General features: G+C 40.2%; 3 protein-coding genes across 3 annotated transcripts; all 3 read left to right on the top strand.

Moving 5' to 3' along the window:
- Positions 1-765: 765 nt before the first annotated feature.
- LOC142209888 (N-formyl peptide receptor 3-like) lies at positions 766-1671 on the top strand. The gene has a single exon (XM_075278926.1). The coding sequence runs from the start codon at positions 766-768 to the stop codon at positions 1669-1671; it is 906 nt and encodes a 301-aa protein (XP_075135027.1).
- Positions 1672-10540: 8869 nt separating this feature from the next.
- On the top strand, positions 10541-13654 carry LOC142209194 (chemerin-like receptor 1). The gene is made up of 3 exons (XM_075278124.1): positions 10541-10551; positions 10750-10818; positions 12718-13654. Exons 1-3 carry the CDS (start codon positions 10541-10543, stop codon positions 13652-13654), a joined length of 1017 nt encoding a protein of 338 aa, XP_075134225.1.
- A 2511-nt stretch (positions 13655-16165) lies between these two features.
- LOC142209193 (formyl peptide receptor 2-like) lies at positions 16166-20812 on the top strand. Its single transcript, XM_075278123.1, has 3 exons — positions 16166-16241; positions 18158-18230; positions 19870-20812. The coding sequence occupies exons 1-3, from the start codon at positions 16166-16168 to the stop codon at positions 20810-20812; spliced, it is 1092 nt and encodes a 363-aa protein (XP_075134224.1).
- The last annotated feature ends 1012 nt before the right edge of the window (positions 20813-21824 follow it).

The following is a 21824-nucleotide window of genomic DNA, read 5'->3' as shown; positions in this document are numbered from 1 at the left end:
TGGGGTTTAGAAGGAGGGGAGTCAAAAACGAAAAACAAAAATCAAAAAATGCCATCGGCGGGAAGGGGTTAATTAAATTTACTGTCACTTACATGTAATGTTCTCTTAGGTGAAGAGCAGAATGAACGCTGCTGATAACAACCTGATCTTATGTCCTGTAGATCGGAGTGACAAGTACCAGTAAGTTTACGTTCCCTGTAATATTTTCTCTGCATATGTAGTTTCTTCGCTGTTATCTATCAGTGTGGGCATTATACTATGTGAGAGCCAATGAGGGGGCATTATACTATGTGAGAGTCAGTGAGGGGGCAATATAATTTGTACAGTTCAGGTATTTCTAAGTGGTGGTGGGTCACACTTTGGAAAGTTTTTCACAGGGTCCACCAATATGTTAAAACAGCCCTGGCTGAAAATCTCATTCACTGATCTCATATAGATCTGCAACTTCAAAGGACATAAGGAGGTCTATTTGTAGGCAAATCGGGTAAATCAGGCCCTCGATGCTCTTGAGGCTGATCTGTATATCCATAAAAAGTTGGACATCTCTACATTGTTTGATGGGTTTGCGGTCACATATGTATGTTTCTATTCACATTAAATGATCGGTTCGATCTACATGGTCCATTTTAGACTTGACCAACCCTTTAAATTCTTCATGGGTCTAACTTCTAGCCTATCTTTCTTCTAAGGTTATGCTACAAAGACTACGAGACGAGCAATGCATCTACTGACAGCGACTTTAATGATATAGACATTCTACACAAGATGTCGATTACTTCCTACAGCATCATCTTTGTCCTTGGGATTATTGGTAATGGATTAGTTATCTGGATTGCCGGATTCCGGATGAAGACAATCAGTGCCGTGTGGTTCCTCCACCTGGCCATAGCGGACTTCTTATGTTGTGCTTCTATTAGTCTGCGCATTACTGAGTGGTTCTTTTACACAAACTGGCCATCTTTTTTTTGCATATTGAGTGTTATTTTGTTCACTCTAAACATGAGCGCCAGTGTTCTTCTCCTGACAGCCATGAGTATTGACCGCTGTGTATCCGTCTTGTGGCCATTTTGGGCTAAAGTTCACCGGACCCGTAGACTAGTGAGCATCACTGCAGGAGGCATCTGGGGGCTGAGTTTGTTTCTGACTGGTTTAGTGTTTTACTTATATTTTTTCTGTTTTAATGACGTAGCTGAATGGTGCACCATGGAGTATAGGAATGTTGAAATCCATAAGATAAAAAAGACCGTTCAGCTGATCAGATTAGTTACAATGTTTGTGATCCCTTTTCTCATCATCTTGACCAGTTATGTGATCATTTTCCTAACAGTTAGAAAAAGTAATAGACCCCGGAGATCTCAGAGACCCTACAGGATCATCACCGCTGTTATATTGGGTTTCTTCATCTGCTGGTCTCCATATTACATCTGGCCACTAACACCCAAGTATGATGAAGACAGTGTTGAATTCTATACAGTAAATACTATTATCATCAGTCTGGCTTGCCTTAACAGTTGCATGAATCCATTCATTTATGTTATTATGGGCCAAGATTTGAGAGTTGGTCTTCTGAGATCTATCCCCGCCAGGCTCGAAAGAGCATTGAGTGAATATCCCGATGATACTGGCAAAAAACAAGAAGATTTTGACCTTGTTCTGACTACAAATGTTTAAAATTAGGTTAATCTTACTTAAGTGGAAACCTAACTTTTCATTAGCTTAGCCTAAAGAGTTACACAAAGAAATAAATTCATCTTCTGTCCATAGGATAGAAAATAAATTGTCGATGAGAGCCTGACCACTGAGAACCTCATCAGTCCTGAGGTTTGTGGAAGCAGTGATGATGAAGGCGGCCAAACCTCTGGTGAATGCAACAAATCTCAAAGATAGCTGAGTGCTGTGGTTTCACTATCTCAGGCATTCCATTGAAGTGTATGGTAACAGAGAAGCATTGGGTTCAGTAGGAACATGTCTACATTAACTGCAGCTGCCATTACAACAAGGTTATAATATCCCCAGTGGCATAACTACCAGGGTAGCAAGGGTAGTGGCTGCCACAGGTCCCGGGACATCAGGGGCCCACCTCCAGCTGGTAACAGGCCCCATTTACTTACTGATCCTGGCAGTGGCCAGGATTGGTAAGTGACGCCACGGGCCCCACAATCACTATTATTATACTTGGGGGTCTTCTCAGACCAACGAGTATAATGATCAGAGGTCCAGGGGAGGTAAGAGAACATTAAAAAAAACATGCTACTTATTGTACCTTTCCATGCTCCAGGCAGATTTGGGCCTACTTCTGGACACTCTCCAACGTCATATAACCCAGGACCTGCGTCCCGGGTCACGTGACATCCTGGACATCATTGAAGATGGCCGACACCACCAAGGACTGCAGCAGAGCTGGAGACAGGTAAGTAACTTTGTTTTTTATGTTGCTATTCCCCCTCAGTCTCCAATTATTATACTCTGGGGTCTGAAAAGACCCTAGAGTATAATAATTGTTCATGGTGTCCACAATGAGGCATAATAGTGTGTGCAGGGGCCACTATAGGGCATAATACTGTGTGCAGGGGCCGCTATTGGGCATAATACTGTGTGCAGGGGCCACTATAGGGCATAATACTGTGTGCAGGGGCCACTATGGGACATAATACTGTGTGCAGGGGCCACTATGGGGTGTAATAGTGTGTACAATGCCCACTATCGAGAATAATAGAGAGCGCAAGAATGTGTGTGTGTGGGGGGGTCGATTGGGGTCTTTGGCGGGCGTCGGTCGGGGGGGGAGGGCCCATGTCAATAGTTTGCAACGGGGCCCCGCCATTCCTAGTTACGCCACTGAGTATCCCCACATTCTCAGGATTAGTGGAGCTGTCATCGGTTTGACCTCTACTGATGAGCCATGTGACATCTATCGTATGGATAGAGGATACATATGTTTTGTGACATAACTCCTTTAAAGTATGCTAAATGAATGGATACAAACCTTCTGAGCACTCATTATAGAAAGACTTTTTAAAATTTTAATCTTTATCTTTGTTGTGGAACTTTGTTGTGTCGATATATTATTATTATTATTATTATTATTATTATTCCATACATTATGTAATGACTGGAGTTTCTTTACAATCTGCAATCTTTTCTAAACTTTCTTCATTAGTCATTTTGATGTATGAGTATTACGTCGCAGTTATTTTTCTGTATTTGGCAAAGTGTTGGGCTATAACTATCACAATGTACTGATGAGAGATGGAGCAAAGTTTAGCTTGAAACTTGAACTTGACCCAGTGTTTAAAACGCCTGGACACAGGGTGTGAAATCTTTTGATGGCTCTCAATGACTTTTGGGCAGTGTTGGACTGTTTACCTAGGACCTCACAAGCGGACAAAATAAAACCTCATTAGAATATTGGATCTTAGGTCCCCAAAATACAATGTACACATCCTTTTTTTAATGGCTGCTGATACATCACAGATGGAACCCATTAATTAAAGTCGTTGACCTTGAGCCATAAAAAATATTGAAAATAAACAAAGAAAAAAGAACCATGGACAGCAGACAAGGGGCAAGTGACTAGGGTGACCTGAAACGTGCATGGATGTACACATGTGAATGAGGTCTAAGTAATAAGATAGCAATGCAGGAAAATAATACAGTGGGGAGATGCCAAACCATAAAAGGCAAAGATGCTAGAAACCATACAGGACATATTAGTCTTATATGACTTAAGCCTAAAAATTATACAATGGTGTACAATAGGGATATTTCGAATTTGACATTATAAGTAGAGATGAGCAAGTAGTATTCGATTGAGTAGGTGTTCGATCGAATACTACGGTATTCAAAATACTCGTACTGTCACGAACTGAATTCACTGGGTCTTGAACCCATGACTTCCTGGCTATGTTCTGCAGCCTTAACTATTGTACTATTTGGAATCCTGTTTTGTTTTGTGCTTTACCTTGTTTGGTCTCTTCTGTTGGAGTAATTGGCTTATTCTGTGGCCAATCACAATTTAGCCCGTCCTATATAAACTCACAGCTCACCCTGAACCTCACCACTACCTTGCTCCTCCTGTGTACCAAACCTTGCTAACGTCTGACTACGGTTGATCTGCTCCTCCTGTGTACCGATCTCGGCAAACGTCTGACCACGGTTTCTTCTACCTCTGAGGTACTTATCCTCCATTTATTATTATTTAAGTACTGTACCATTTGCCCCACCATTTGGACTCCAAATCTGATAACTAGCATTGTTACTCATACTCAATCGAGTACCACTTGCTATTCGAATGTAAAAGTTTGATGCAGAACCAGCGTTGATTGGCTGAATGCTATACAGTCGGCCAATCAACGCTGGTTCTTCTCCTACGTTTAGAAGTCTTCTCCATGCAGCTTCCCTGCGGCGTCTTCTGGTTCTGAATTCACTCTGCCAGGCATCGGCTTGTAGTGCGGGCATGCGCAGTCGGCTCTGCCCAGGCCTGATGCCTGGCAGAGTGAATTCAGAACCAGAAGACGCCGCGGGGACGCTGCACGGAGAAGACTTCTTGGAGGATCCAGCCCGACCCTCACTCGTGGACTTGGTAAGTATATTTTGATTGAATGTTGCCTACCCCTGAAACGAGCATTTTCCCCCCATAGACCATAATAGGGTTCGATATTCGATTCGAGTAGTCCAATATTGAGGGGCTACTCAAAACTAATATCGAACCTCGAACATTTTACTGTTCGCTCATCTCTAATTATAATACATTCTTTAAATATGTAACTGTGTAACCTGAGTATAGGGAACCTTCTTGTAATTACATACTTTAGATGACGACTGACTGTCATAACCATTGCCCTCATTTAGTTGTATGACTTTGGATTCTTTTTATCCACTTTCAGAAGACTACGCAGCAGGGTAATAGGTGACCACACTTCTGCCACAGATAAGCTCTTCTCAATTCCACAATGGACGTTTTCTATTTCTTGAATGAATGAATGTAGTTTTTTAATACTTCATGTACATGCCGGTCAGCTTGGGGAAATAATGTAACAAATCTGTCATTGCAAATGATATCACAGAATTTCTATTTTGCGTCACACAGTTGTCGCTCCACGTAATTACGTAAGGACCAGGCCTATTTTTTTCAAAATTGACATGTCACTTTAAATGGCAATAACTTTGAGACGCTTTAACTTACACAAGTGATTTTGAGACTGTTTTCTCGTAACACATTATACTTCATGTTAGTGGTAAACACTAATCAATATTTTTGTATTTATTTATTAAAAAAATAGGAAATTTGATGGAAATTTTGAAAAAAAAAATGTAATTTTCAAAATGTGAAATTCTCTGCTTTTCAGGCAGATAGTTATACCGCCCAAATATAGTAATAAATATTCTCCCATATCTCTGCTTTATATCGGCATCATCTTTTGATTGTCTTTTAATTTATTTTGGACGTTACAAGGCTTACAAGTGTAACAGCGATTTTCCAGATTTACAAGAAATGTAACTATGTTTGTTTTGTTTGTTTTACACACTTTATTTATTTTTTTAAACTTTTTTACATTTGTGCTGTAAGCACACTAGAACCTGCGATCAGAGAGGATCGCTGGTTCTATACTAACTATAGACTTGCAATACACATGTATTGCAGTCTATACAGGAAGCTAGCTATGCAGATGCATAGACTACCTTCCTCTTGTCCCGGCATCCAAGGAGTTAACCCTCCCCCCATCGGAGCTCGCTCCGATGGGGGGAGGGATTAAGGAGCAGCGTGTAGCTGTAAATTACAGCTCACACAGACTCCTTATGCAGCCGACAGCATGCTTTATGGCCGGCCAAACCCCTAGGGTGCCATGATTACTATGGATCATGGCACCTTAAGGGTTAAACAGGGGGGAGGGGGTTGGTGCAATCACTGTCCCTGCTACTACAGGGGAAGCCTGGCTGTCAGATACAGGGGCTCTGCTTCTGAACCTGTGCGATCTCCATCACGTACAGGTACGTGGGAATGCGGGAACTAACCACATTCCCTGACGTACAGGTACGTGATTTAGCGTTAAGGGGTTAAACAGGTCTCAGTGTCATCTATTGATGGGAAATATTCAGATCCAGATGTGCCACTAAGATCAGAGAATTCTTTCAAATACTCAATTATTTCAGCAGCATCACATGTACGCCTGCGAAACGCCATGTTGGTCTCTTCAACAGAATCCTTCTGCCAAAGCCGCTTTATTAGTGGAAGGAGATAGAACCTTATTACTTTGCATGGATAAGAAATTTGGCGATGAAACCGTTTTGCATTCCCATTTTCTCAGTGAATATCACAGATAATGCTATACCACCCAGACAGCATATAGACTGATATACAAAGAACCTCGTGCCACTATTAATCAGTGGAGACTAGGGTTGAGCAATCGGGATCGGAAAAGATCGGATTTCGATTGGCGATCAAGTAAATTTCACGATCGCGATTGGAATTCCAACCCGATCTTTTCCAGCGGGATCGAGATCGGAGGTTATCTCAAAATCGGCTCAACCCTAAAAGTGACTTTTCTCATAGAGAAGCATTGACTAGGGTTGAGGATCGGGTTCGGAAAGGATCAGATTCCGATCGGCGATCGACCAAATTTCACGATCCCGATCAGGATCGAGATCGGCTGGAAAATGATCGGAAATCGGATTTTAAAATTGATCTTGAAATCTCAAGATCGGCTCAACCCTAGTGGAGACATAACTGTTACGGTTCTCTGTGTATATATAAAATAATAATAAACACAACCAGAACCGCTAAGCCGCAGAGCACTGCAGCGAGGTCCACAGGCCCAGATGGGCAGCTGTATGTCTTAATTATGCACCACCAGTTGAACTGCACTGGCAGTGATGTTGTGCAACACAAATGTGAACAGGCGGCAACAACGTCTCCTCAGTTAAACGTCACTGGGAGAGCGTGCCAAAGTATAGTAGTTGAGCAAGTGAAGCTTTGACAGGAGCCCCTGCTATACAGCAGGAGAACCAGGACTTAGCATATGCTTCACTCTGCTGCAAACACACAAGGCTGCCAGGAGTTAGCTTCACTCCTGGTCAGTCACAAAACAAACTCCTAACCTTCAAGGAGATACACAGCAATTGAGTTAGGAATGGGTAGACTGGTTCCAAAGGGCAGCTCCAAGGAATTTTAGCTGGATCCCTACTCATCTCCTAGTTTTGACAGGAACCTGGCCCTAACCTCCTATCTCAACATATGCTAAGCAAAGTGTGAGCACCGGGCGGGCGTCGGCTCACACCTTTTAAAGGCTAATCCCCGCCCAACAGGGGCGGTGGCATAACATCACCGATCATGCTCAGTAAGGCCAAACTGGGACTTAGCCTCAGAGCGGAGCCAAAATGCCTGAGCATGCTCAGTGGGCCAAAAGCTGGACTTAGACTCCAGACATCCTATTGTACAACGCTGAGGGCGAGGTTCGGATTGGCCCGCAGGTGGCGCTATGCGCTGGACGGGAGGCCTGCGGGACCTGATCCTAACAATAACCTTCTTGATCTAACACAGCAAATATATTTCTAGTGTCTATATGTGTCTACAAAGTTTTTGTCTTGTAAACTGCAACATGTCAGGGTTTTTGCCACCATGTGACAATAGTATATTGAACTAGTTTAGAAAAAGAAATGCAGTTGATGAACAAAATACAACTCAGTTAAGAACAGACACCCCTATATAGCTTGTTTCATATATCTATTGCCTTAATATAAAGGTGTTTTTTGAAGCAGTTTTCACATGTCCTAGAACTGCAATGTTCAAAAGCCAAGAAAATCTCAGTAATCCATGCGTACTGTACCAGAGGAATATTTTGTATATTGTAATTTTTCTTTATTTAAATAGTGGGCAGTGGTCAATGGTTGTCAAGGAGAGGGTTGGCTAGACAATGAACTTAGGACTGTCACCTAAGTGTCCACAACCTGCACCTGGTTCCACCTCTGCTCCAAAGTTTCTACATGTGAAGCCCCAAATTCCTCCTTATTATCCTGTTATTTTATATAACCCACCTCACATTCTTGCTTTCTACTTTTGCTATGTTTAATTTTCAGTGATACGTTCTCTAACTTTATATTTACAATTCTTGAATTATATTTTAACCTATCGGACATCTAATCATGGAGTCACGCACTACTTGGTAATCCTTCCTAAGAATACAGGCCCATGATAATATCGGAACAAACAGATTCTAATCATTCTCAGTTATTTTGTTATCAAAGTTATAAAATCCTTGCTATCACAATTGTAGATATATTTCACTGGTAAAACTCCTGCAGGCACTTACTAGCTCTCTGGATTAGTAATCCCTCTCTACCATATAGCGAATTACTGACAGAGCTACTCATTGGACACCAGGTGAGGGCAGTTCTATGTTGCTTTTTGTACATTGTGTGTTCATGACCCTGAAGAAGTTCCTATTAGGGTTGAGACGATTTTGAGATTTCAGGATCAATTTTAAAATCCGATTTCTGATCATTTTCCAGTCGATCCCGATCGTGAAATTTGCTCAATTGCCGATCAGAATCCGATCTTTTCTGATCCTGATCGCTCAATGCTTCTCTATGGGAAAAGTCAATTTTAGAGTTAAGCCGATCTTGAGATAACTTCTGACCTCGATCCCACTGGAAAAGATTGGGATCAGAATTCCAATCGCGATCGTGAAATTTACTCGATCGCTGATCGGAATCCGATCTTTTCCAATCCCGATCACTCAACCCTAGTTCCTATCCTTAACATACAAAGTGTTTTCCAGATTCCTACAGATATCTATGACCTTTATTTATCAGGATTTGCTTTCTGTATTATTATTATTATTATTATTATTATTATTATTATTATTATTATTATTATTATTATTATTATTATTATTATTTTTCTTAGTTTTTGTGGACGTTTTGTTTGCTTTAAAATTTGGTTTCTAGTTTTCATCTTAGTTTACAATATTTTCAATCATTATTGAATAATATTGAATCTATTATTTCATCCTGTGCTATTATGACTTTATAAAAAAAAAAAAAAAATTGCAAAAATAAAAACTGTTTCCATAATGTGGAGCCTCAACTTAAAAGTTACAAGCAAACAACTATGATAAAACATTTCTTAGAGGTTTATAGGAATGCTAACTATATGAACAGTTAAAATATGTGTAGTGAACATGAAAATAGATACGATGGGAGGAAAAAAGTAAATGGAATCACTAAGGCTCAGTTTACATGTTTCGTACTCTGATTTGTGACATGATCAATTAAGATGGAACTAAGATTGGAAACTCATAGATTCCAATCTCGGCACAATAATTTTGTTTCATTACATGTATGTTAGGTCTCACTTTTTTGACCAGAGTGCAGAATATTGCACAATTAGTCCCATATTCCCAGTATAACATAGACAGAAATCTATAAATAGAATTAAAAAGACTTTTGTTTCTAAGAGATACTTTATATTCATTTATCTAATCCTCTGATGGACCAGAATACTGAAAAATGTTAGTTGTGATGTGACTGTTACCTGAATCTACAGATCTATCAGATCACTGCACTGAGTTATTATATTCTAATGGACTGGAGAGGTTAAACAGTAAAAAGACTAATACTATCCGCTCACTATTACTCCAGTGCATATTGTCACCAGGTGTACTGGGAAGAGCTGAGTACCAGCAGAACTCCACCATCTAAAATTGTCTCCTGGTCACAGGCTTTTACTATTAGGATGGGAAGGGCTGAATAACCATGGATCTTACTACTTGGATAGTACAAGTCTGTGGCTACTAGTTCTATATTGATTGCTGTGAGCAAATGGGGAGCCCCTCAATTTTTATTCTATATTTGCAGGGCTGTAAAAAATTATTTGCCAAGTGATATATTTGGAAATACTTATAAAATATGAGGTGGTATTTCTGATAAATGTGAGCAAAACTCTGCAGCACTAAAGCTCCGTCACAGAGATAACCAGGAGAGTTAGTGTCTGCCACCAACCAAGCATGAAGGTTCATCCCTGAGATAACATTTTGGAAAACAAAAAGCGGTAGCTGATTTTTGCCCAATGTGTCTGCTGGGTTGGGACAATCGTCATACAGAAATTACTGCCGCCACAGGAGGACTTAGGGCTGTAGTAATAATGGGTAAAATGAGATCCTGAAATAAAAAAATCTCATATAGAGGTATGGGTTATCATAGACATTTCCATTTATACCCAGTCCTGTGATTTTTAATCTAAATAAACTGCTCCAAAGATCTCCTCTCCTATAATTCTAGTAATTTTGCTCCCTCCAGAATTGAATAGTACAAATACAACATTGGTGTTGCCCTCACCAACACCAGAAATTCATCTAGGTCACAGAGATCACGTTATCCTCCTCTTCTGCTCTTCTACTTTGTGTAATATGGGTAGGTGGCCATTTTAGTTTGTTTGGGGCAAATTGCAAAAGTTTTGGGTTTGTTTGAAAAATAAACATTTTGGAAACTCGATTAATGAACTGATCCACTCCTCTCTAAACGTTTATGTACCAATATGAGCACCATGGCCTTACCGTGAATGAATGTAGCAAAGAGAATTCAAGGTAGGGGAACCGTAAATAATTTACATTAGATACATGGTATAAAAGTAGGAAACATCATGGTCTTGAACAGATAAATAAAATAAGTAAATGCAAGTAAATGTTGCAGGATGACGCAGGTTACTTAATGAGTAAATCACATAATTATCTGTTTTATTTATTTTTCTTTCAGGTCAAAAGTTAAAATGGATCCAGTGGATTATTATCCGACCTTATCTGGAGCAACATTGGACTACTATCAGTATGTTTCTCATTCCCTAGTCAAATAATATCCAGGCTAGGCGCTATTCACACTGTCATATAGGCTTTCATCTCGGAGATCCTAGAATTTTATGAATGAGATTCCATCAATAGAATCCCTTTTTACAGTAAATACACGTTATAATAGGCTTAAGAAATGCTATACTTCTCTTACCTTTAATATTTTGATCCGCTTCTGCCGTTCCTGAGCAATATCTTCTTTCTTCCTTACGCAAATGAGTTTTCTTGCAGCACTGGGGGCGTTCTGCAGTGCTGCTTGAAAACTTTCCAGCGACGTCCCCTGTCATCTTTATGGCCTCTGACTTTTTTCCATGCGCTTCTCCTCTGAGTGCAAAAGCACCGACTGCGCATGTCTGTTTTAGTGTTAAGAAACGCCCCCAGTGCTGTGAGAAAAGCATTTGTGTACAGTTAAAAAAAAATCGGTTTTGCCACGGACAGGCAGAAGACACACATGGGCGGTCAATTTGCAAACCCATTCAAGTGAATGCATTTGAAAACTGACCGCTGGGTTTCTGTCCCCGGGGCAGAAGACGGAAACCCGCCGGATTGGCTAAGCCGGACACCGGGCGCAGATGTGAACCTGCCCTTACATAGACATTCTCTTTGCTTTAATTTATTAGGAAGACACTTAAGTTTTCTTAGTAAAAGATCATGTAGAGAGGAGCTGACACGGGAACAGATGGTAAAGCTGAAACAATATAACTCTGTATGTCCCTTACAATGGGGATTGTACTGTTCTTATCTAAAGAGGATTGGTCTCCTCTCCTGACAAGTCTGTTTTAGTAATTGCCTTCTCCATGGAATGACAAGTCTGCTTTATCTTTTCTTATTGCTTTTTGTTGTGCTATTACCTTGTGATTCCTTCTAGTAATATGTGAGTAGTTAGCCAAGTGGGTGTTACTACTAGCCGGGCATGTATTACATTGTCTGATACAGTCCAAGTGATGGCACTGCCAGACTGTGCAGAGACAGAAAACATTACAACTAGAGATGAGCGAGTAGTGTTCGATCGAGTAGGTGTTTGATCGAATACTACGGTATTCGATTGAACACTACACGCTGTTCGAAGTTTAAGGTTCGATATAGAACCAGCGTTGATTGGCAGAATGCTATACATTCTGCCAATCAACGCTGGTTCTTCTCTTACCTTTCCGAAGTCTTCTCCATGCAGCGTCCCGCATCTTCTTCCGCCTGGAATTCACTCTGCCTAGGCATCCGGCCTAGGCAGAGCCGACTGCGCATGCGCGGGCATGCACGCGCATGCATGCGCAGTTGGCTCTGCTCAGGCATCGGGCGTGGGCAGAGCTAACTGCGCATGTGTGTGCATGCCCGCGCATGCACAGTCGACTCTGCGTAGGCAGAATGAATTCCAAGCGGAAGAAAACGCGAGGACCCTGCGCCGGGAGAAGATATCAAGCAGAATCCAGCCCGACCGTCACTCATGGACTAGGTAAATATAATTGTATCAAATTTTGCATACCCTGAAACGAGCATTTCCCCCTATAAACTATAATGGGGTTCGAAATCCGTTCGAACAGTCGAACAGTGTGCGGCTGTTCGAATCGGATTTCGAACCTCGAATATTTTAGTGTTCGCTCATCTCTAATTATAACCTTTTAGCATTACAGCTAGGGCTACATGGTGACATGTTGAGCTGCAAAAAGGCGCGGACATGTTTCTCAACTACAAATCTCAATTTCAAAACAATTTTTAATTAAGTATACAAGATAATGGACTATTGTGGGATGATCTAGGAGCACAAGGTTACCTCACATTGGTTTTGCCCCTTGTTCTCTATGTATGTCCAGTATACAAGTACATGCTTATAAAGCAATGGATTGGTCATGAGCCTAACTTCTACTCTATCTTGTCTTCTAAGGTCATATCTCTATTATTGGAACATTTTACAGAAGGTGTTAATTACTTCCTACAGCACCATTTCTGTCCTTGGGATTATCGGTAATGGATTAGTCATCTGGATTGCCGGATTCAGGATGAAGAAGACAATCAGTGCCGTGTGGTTCCTCAACCTGGCCATAGCGGACTTTTTATGTTGTGCTTCTCTTCCCCTGTCCTTTGCAGAAAACTTTATAAGAAACTTACATATAAATCCTTTATGTATATTAAACAGTATACTGTTCAATGTAAACACAAACGCTAGTATTCTTTTCTTGACAGCCATGAGTATTGACCGCTGTGTATCCATCATGTGGCCATTTTGGGTTAAAATCTATCAGACATATAAGCTAGTGAGGATCACTGCAGGAGTCATTTGGGTGCTGAGTTTGGCCTTCACTGCTTTAGCACTGTACATGAGAGGATGGTGTATAACTAATATGCATTACAATGACAATATGTATTTTGAAGAAATAAGTCAAATCATTTCTCCATTCATGTTCTTTATGTCGTTTGTGATCCCTTTTCTCATCATCGTGACCAGTTATGTGATTATTTTCCTCAAACTTAGAAAAAGTAAGAGACCCCGGAGATCTCAGAGACCCTACAGGATCATCACCGCTGTTATATTGTGTTTCTTCATCTGCTGGTTTCCATTTAACTTATGGCCACTAACACCCTTGTATGATGAGGCAGGTATTATTCTATTCTATACAATAGGTATCATTGTTAGCATCCTGGCTTACCTAAACAGTTGCATCAATCCCATCATTTATGTTTTTATGGTTAAAGATTTTAGACAAGGGTTCTTGAGATCAATCTCCGCCAGGCTTAAGCGAGCATTAAGTGAGCAGACTGATGACCTGAGCAGAGAACCAGAAGACTGTGAACTACAGAACAATACAATATATTCCATGTAGTCATATTTGTTGCAGATTTTGCTACAGTTTTGGATTTAGGAGAGGGGGATACATATTAGAGGGTTCTTTATATTTACCCTTCGTGTTATAGTTACCTTTGGCAGCACAATCTGCAACAAAAAAATCAGCTTTTCTATAATGTGGGTCCTTAGATTAGGAGGATAACTGGAGGGTCCTTCTCCTCTTGAGACTTCAGCACATGAATTCCATTAAATATTTCACATTTTTCAATTTCATCTGACTACAGAACAGTTTTTGATTTTGCCTTGGACCATTTTACATGAGCTTTGCCCTGGCTGTATTTCTGGAATGTGTTAATATATATTTATAGTGATTCCTGGAAGTATTCCTGAGCCCATACAGTGATTTATCTTACAGATCCAGATATTATCTTACAGATCCAGATATTAGTATTGTTCTGCGTTATATAACTAATAGTATATGCTTTCTATGATCTCACAAGTGTTTCCTATTCCAGGATCCTATACCAGGATGTCCCAGGATGTATATGCAATATGAACTTATTAGTTGGTGGTCGTCCCAGATCCAGTACTAGCACTCTTGTGTATGCGCCGGCTGCCCCATGACCGACATGATAAGCTTACTTTTATATTATTGTGGTTTGGTGGTGGAGATGTCGGGTAGTGCATAGAAGCTATTGTGACACTTCTCTGGATACTTTAGGTGATCTACCCTATACACAAGCTTCACAGTCACCTCTAATTACCTATTAGGACACTTATATGACATTCACATGGTTTTAGTTGGATATTTATATTTTTGCACAATTTCTTTGCACCTCGTATATTATATTGTAATACCTGGATCCTCATATTGCACTAGGATTTCTGTAACCGACAGCATTGCACTATATTATATGATGGCTGACTAATCTCTTACTTGGTCTGTATATTATATAAATGTATTTGCACATCATTCACTGCTTGAAAAAGTGTCTGAGCTGAAATGTTTTGCCATTTTTTCTATGGAGCAATAAACTCACTATTTTCACTATTTTCTAAGGAGTGTTGCCTATTTATTTATTTATTTTTTGGATATTGGGACTTGCTTATACCTTGAGGCTGGTTCCTTCCTTTTGCCGGTCCTGTCTTTCAATCTTTCTGTTTATCTCTCTTGTAATAATGTGTCAGATTTTACCACTGTATATTAACTGCTTAATCACCGGCCCATAGAAAAATTACGGGCAGTCAGGGTAAGTTTTACCTTGTCAGTGCTGACGTTTGGAGTGGTTGATAGCTGTATCTGACAGATTACAACCACTCCTTAACCCCCCATCAGAGCTAAGCTCCGATAGGGGTTTTTTACCCCTTGGATTCTGTGATTAAACATTGTGGCATCCAAGGGGTTGTGCAATTTCTCTGCCCTTCCTCGCCCTGACGAGATCGGGGGGCTGCATGATGCCCCCACATACCTGGTTAATCCTGCCACAATGAAGGAAGTCAGCCTATGCGTTTGCAAACCCATATATAAATATATATATATATATATATATATATATATATATATATATATATATATATATATATATATATATAATTTTTTGCCCCCCGGGATGGCCCACTTAATAGTTTTAGGAGTGCAGGTCTCCGAAGTCACAAAGTAGCCACAATGTATTAGTCAATGAAATTGGACATTTCTTTAAAAATTTAAATCTTCACATTGTACATTAATTTTTGGGAAGCATTTTTAGTCTCAAAACGATAATACCCCTTGATGCATTCCTTCATGGGTGCAGTTTTTAAAATGGGGTCACTTTTGAGGGGTTTCCATTGTATTGATACTTTAGGGGCTCTGCAAATGCAACATGGCACCTGAAAACTATTCCGGCAAAATCTGTCTTCCAAAACCCAAATAGCGCTGTTCCCATTCTGAGCCCCACCATGTTCCCATACAGCAGATTATGGCCACATATGGGGTATTGCCGTGTTCAGGAGAAATTGTTTAACAAACTGTGGTGGGCTTTTTATCATCGGGGACTCTCCTTGGCCATGGATTTCTGGGAGCTCCAGGTCAGTGTCTCACAGTTATCTTATCAGAAGATCATGTTGGTTTTATAAAAGGTTCCTATCTTGTGATATTTGGACATTTTCAGCCAAGGGGAAAGATAAGGGAGTATACGTCTGTATAAGTAAATGTCAGTTTAGGAGGAAATAGAAAGGAGAAAAGAGCCGGATAAGTGGAGATAAAAGCATTTTCTAATGATATATTGATAAGTTTTTAATACTTGTTTGAACTTTTGACTTACAGTAAGTAACATCTCCTGTAATGTTAATAGCGACCACTGAAGTACTTGTATGAGAGGTAGGAAGAGGTAGGTAAAATATGTATAAGCTTAAGAATATTTCTTTATATAAATGGATAATATTGTATAAATGTACAAATACATAATAAATAAAAACAATTATTTTGTTCTGTGATAATTTGTCTGCACTCAGTAGAAGAGTCGGATGGGCTGGGTCAGGGGTGGACACATATCTATATACAGCGGCCATGTTGCTGGGCATAGACATTAGATCTTCTGCATTCACTGATGAATGGAAGGGACCTGGTGAAGAACAGAGGAAAGGTAACAAAATATCAGAACACCTGATAGGACTGATCTGTGACATTCTCTTTATATACATATGAGGGTCTTAGTATATGTATCTATCCTGTATATTTGGTCTATGATACATTGTACATAATGTTAGATACACAACAGGTGGTCCTCTACAACTTAGCTGTGACGACTATTTTTTCACCTCCATGTCTAATCATTTTTTTTCTAAATAAAGTCCCTTGTAAATTACATCCGCACTAACTGCACTTATTGTAGAGGTCAATAACAATTATGTTTTTTTTATTATTTATTAACAAGTTCATTTTTTTCCTTTTTCTAGCTTAATTTAAATGCTACGTTCAGCATTGACTGCAGCATATAATGAGTTGAATGCAATTTTGTTTTCTGATTGATAATGGGGGGGAGTGATATTTGGAACAGAAGTCCATGCTAAAACTTCTGTGGGGTTCTCTGAAGTGGCAGGAACCTAATTTTTTCCCCTCTCCCTGCTCTGTCAGCTGTGTGTGTTCTCTTACACACTGTTTAAGGTAAAGCTGTGAGTATCTGCAGCTTCCCTTTAACCAATGTTATCTCAAAATCTAGGTAGACTACAGACTTGATCTTGGTCTTATTTAAAAGCAAAGCCAGGATTGTGGCTTTAGCCCTCGTGACTCCAGAGTCAGAGCTATTTAAAGGGATTGTTCTATCCGAAGTTTCTTCCTGCTTGGGATAAACTGTAATGTACTTTGCTGAAATCCTGAAAACGATTCTCTCAGAACCATGGATTGAGGTGCGGTGTAGCTACAAAACAAATCTAAAATTGTCTCCTGGTCACAGGCTTGTATTATCAGGATGGGAAGGGCTCAATAACCCTGGATATTCCTGCTTGGATAATACAAGCCTGTGACTATTAATTCTATATTGATTGCTGTGAACAAATGGGAGCGCCACATAATTTTTATTCTATATATGCAGTACTGTGAAAAAGTATTTGCCAAGTGATATATTTTTGGAGATACTTGTAAGACTGAGAAAATCTGAGGTGGTATTTCCGTAAATGTGAGGGAACATCTGCAGCACTAAAGCTCCGTCACACAGATAACCAGGAGAGTTCATGCCCGTCGGCAACCAACCAGGAAGGTCCATGCCCGGGATAACATTTTGGATGACAGAAAGTGGTGGCTGAATTTTGCCCAAAGGGCAAAATGTGTCTGGTGGGTTGGGACAATCACCGTATAGAAATTTCTGCCACCACAAGAGGACTTAGGGCTGTAGTACTAGTGGGCAAAATTATATCCTGCCATAAAAAATCTCATATAGAGCTATGGGTCATCATAGACCTTTCCATTTATGGCCAGTCCTATGATTTTTAATCTAAATAGACTACTCCAGAGATCTTCTTTCATAATTGTATTAATTTTGATCCCTCCATAATTCAATAGTAAAATAAAACATTGGTGTTGCCCCATACCACTCGAGAAATTGTCAGGTGATGCCAAAAAAAAAAACGCCTAGGTCAAAGAGATCATGTTAGCCTCGTTACGGAGCTCCTCAGACAGGGGAGGGGGAGGTGAGAGCTCTGAGATTACTGTGCTGTCTATCTTCAGCTTTTCCACTTATCAGCTGGTTTAATTGAATTTGGCTGATAAGGGCTGAGATAAGGAGTCCCTTACCTCTGTATGTAATGCAACCCGACTCAAATCCAGCTCTGCTACATCAGTTTCCACATTAGCTTTATACTGTGGTAATGCATTTACAACCAATCCCTCATTACTGACTGCAAACATAGCAGATAGCAGAGCAAGTGAAACCCTGCCCACCAATGTGCCGATAAATCCAGGAAGTGAAGAGAGCACAGAGCCTGCAGGCTGCAGAACAAGAGTTATGGGAATACGCCTTTATGATTAAATCACAATTATATGTTTTATGTATTTTTCTTTCAGGTAAAAAAGTAAAAATGAATCCAGTGGATTATTATCCAACCTTACCCGGAACAACACCGGACTACAACGATCTGTATGTTCCTCATTCTCTAGTCAAATAATATCCATGCTCTATTCATATCATCATATAGGCCTCCATCCCAGAGATCCTAGAATTCTATTAAAGGGATTATATCATTAGAACTCCTTTTTACAATAACTACGCATAGGAATAGGCTTAAGAAAGATTACACCTCTCTACCGTTTTTATTCTGATCTGTGCCGCCGTTCCTGGGGAATTTCTTCTTTCTTCTTTATGCAAATGAGTTTACTTGCAGCACTGGTCTGTTCCCCAGTGCTGCTTGAAAACTGTCCAGCGATGGCCTCCACCTACTTCTAGCATGCTTCTCTCCTCTGGGCAAAAGCGTTGACTGCGCATGTCTGTTTTAGCGCTAGACAACGCCCCCAGTGCTGTGAGAAAAGCATTTTTGTCTGGCTAAGAAAACCTGTTTTGCCGCTAACAGGCAGAAGACACAGCTGCTGGAAAACCGACTCCAGCGCCGCCTCTATCTTCTTCTGCATCCTTCCTTCCTTCTTTGGCTTGACGTCGGACGCCTGCGCAGTACGCTCTGTTCGGCAAAGTTCGCCGAACAGAGCCCTACTGCGCAGGCGTTCGACGTCCAGCTGAAGAAGGAAGGGGAGGATGCAGAAGAAGATAGAGGCGGCGCTGGAGTCGGTTATTGAGCAGCAATGGGGACGCCCCCATCGCTGCGAGAGAACTAATTAGCATACCGGTAGAAACCGGTATTTCGAACGAACGGCGCGGCGGAGATCACTTCCAAAGGTAGGAGATGAATAGCCTTTCTAAATGATATTCTGACGTATTACCTAGAATAAAAAAAATTTAATTGTAGAATCCCTTTAAAAGTGAATTTTGGAAGGTCTCACCACATCACACACATCCACAATGACAGGTCAGGGGGGGACTGAAGGATTTCCCATTGTCTATTCCATCTGTGGTTGTCATGGGGAACGTGATTTAAAGGGGTGCTTGTTAATGTTTGTTGAGCTTAAATTGGTGTTTGTGTCCATCCATTTGGGGAGTAAAGAAGGTTTCCAGGTATTTTCCCACTTTGATAGAGGTTTTTTTGAATGTGTAAAGTGTGTAGTTGTTAGGCTGTGATGTTGGGGTAATAGAGGGTCTTTGGTGTGTTAGATGCCCCCAGACATGCGCCCCCTGCTGTCCCAGTTACATTGCAGAGGTGTTGGCATCATTTCCTGGGGTGTCATAGTGGACTTGGTTACTCTCCTGAGTCGAATGGTGGGATCCCCTGTAGTGAAGCATTTTCTCCCATAGACTATAATGGGGTTCCATATTCGTTTGAATAGTCCAATATTGAGATGCTATTTGGAACGAATAACGAACATCGAATATTTTACTGTTCGCTCATCTCTAATCATTATAATCTTTTAGTATTACAGCTAGGGCTACATGGTGACATGTTGAGCTGCAAAAAGGCGCAGACGTGTTTCTCAACTACAAATCTCAATTTCAAAACAAATTTTAAGAAAGTATACAAGATAATGGACTATTGTGGGATGATCTAGGAGCACAAGGTTACCTCACATTGGTTTTGCCCCTTGTTCTCTATGTATGTCCAGTATACAAGTAGATGCTTATAAAGCTATGAATTGGTCATGAGCCTAACTTCTACTCTATCTTGTCTTCTAAGGTCAGATCTCTATTATGGGAACATTTTACAGAAGGTGTCAATTACTTTCTACAGCATCATTTCTGTCCTTGGGATTATCGGTAATGGATTAGTCATCTGGATTGCCGGATTCAGGATGAAGAAGACAATCAGTGCCGTGTGGTTCCTCAACCTGGCCATAGCGGACTTCTTATGTTGTGCTTCTCTTCCCCTCCTCATTGCAGAAGACTTAGACATTTTAAGAAACTTACCTGTAAATCCTTTTTGTATATCAGACATTATACTGTCCACTATAAACATGAGCGCCAGTGTTCTTCTCCTGACAGCCATGAGTATTGACCGCTGTGTATCCGTCATGTGGCCATTTTGGGCTAAAGTTTATCGGACACGTAGACTAGTGAGGATCACTGCAGGAGGCATCTGGTTGTTGAGTTTGCCCTTCACTGGTTTATTGTTATACATTAATGGATGGTGTAAAACTAATCTGCATTACAATGACATTGTGTATTTTGAAAAAATAGGTCAAGTCATTTCTCCATTCATGTTCTTTATGTTGTTTGTGATCCCTTTTCTCATCATCTTGACCAGTTATTTGATTATTTTCCTCAAACTTAGAAAGAGTAATAGACCCCAGAGATCTCAGAGACCCTACAGGATCATCACCGCTGTTATATTGTGTTTCTTCATCTGCTGGTTTCCATATTACATCTGGCCACTAATACCCTTGTATGATGTGGCAGGTAACAATGTATTCTCTACAATAAATATCATTGTTAATAGCCTGGCTGTCCTTAACAGTTGTATCAATCCCATCATTTATGTCTTCATGGTTCAAGATTTTAGACAAGGTTTCTTGAGATCTATCCCCGCCCGGCTTAAGCGAGCATTAAGTGATTCCCCCGATGACCTGAGCAGAGAACCAGAAGATTGTGAACTACAGAACAATACAATATATTCCATGTAATCATATTTGTTCCAGGCTGTAGTTTTGGATTTAGGAGAAGGGATAGGTATTAGAGGTTCCTTTAGATTTCCCGTTCCTGTTAAAGTTAACATTGGCTCAAAAAATATCAGCACAACCTGCAACAAAAACATCAGCTTTTCTGCAATGTGGGTCCTTAGATTGGAGAATAACTGGAGGGTCCTTCTCCTCTTGAGACTACAGCACATGAATTCCATTAAATATTTCATATTTTTCAATTTCATCTGACTACAGAACAGCTTTCAATTTTGCCTCCAACAATTCTACATAAGCTTTGCCCCACAGAAAGTGGCTGTATTTCTGGATTTCTGGATTGTGCTGATATATGGTTATAGTAATTTCTGGAAGTATTCCTGATCCCAGATCCAGATATCATCTTACAAATATGGTTATTATTATTATTATTATTATTATTATTATTATTATTATTATTATTATTATTATTATTACTCTGTGTTATATAACTAATAGTATATACTTTCTATGATCTCACAAGTGTTTCCTATACCAGGATGTCCCTTTCTTATTTCACTTGCACTAATGTGTATGCCCAGGTTGCCCCATGACCGCCATGATAAGCTTACTTTTATATTATTGTGGTTTGATGGTGGAGATGTCGGGTAGTGCATGGAAGCTATTGTGACACTTCTCTGTATCACTATAGGTGATTTACCCTATACACAAGCTTTGCAGTCTCCTCTAATACCTATTAGGACACTTATATGATATTTACATGGTTTTAGTTGAATATTGGTAATTTTGCGCAATTTCTTTGCACCTCGTATATTATATTGTAATACCTGGATCCTCATATTGCACTAGGATTTTTGTAATAGACAGCATTGCACTATATTATATGATGGCTGACTAATCTCTTACTTGGTCTGTATATTATATAAATTTGTATTTGCACATCATTCACTGCTTGAAAAAGGCTCAAGTGTCTGAGCTGAAATGTTGCAGCATTTTTTGTATAGGGCAATAAACCCACAAT

The sequence above is a fragment of the Leptodactylus fuscus genome, chromosome 6, assembly GCF_031893055.1.
Source record: "Leptodactylus fuscus isolate aLepFus1 chromosome 6, aLepFus1.hap2, whole genome shotgun sequence".
In the NCBI taxonomy this organism is placed as follows: domain Eukaryota; kingdom Metazoa; phylum Chordata; class Amphibia; order Anura; family Leptodactylidae; genus Leptodactylus; species Leptodactylus fuscus.
Note: the sequence above shows the minus strand (reverse complement) of the source record. Positions and strands in the feature narration are given on the sequence as shown.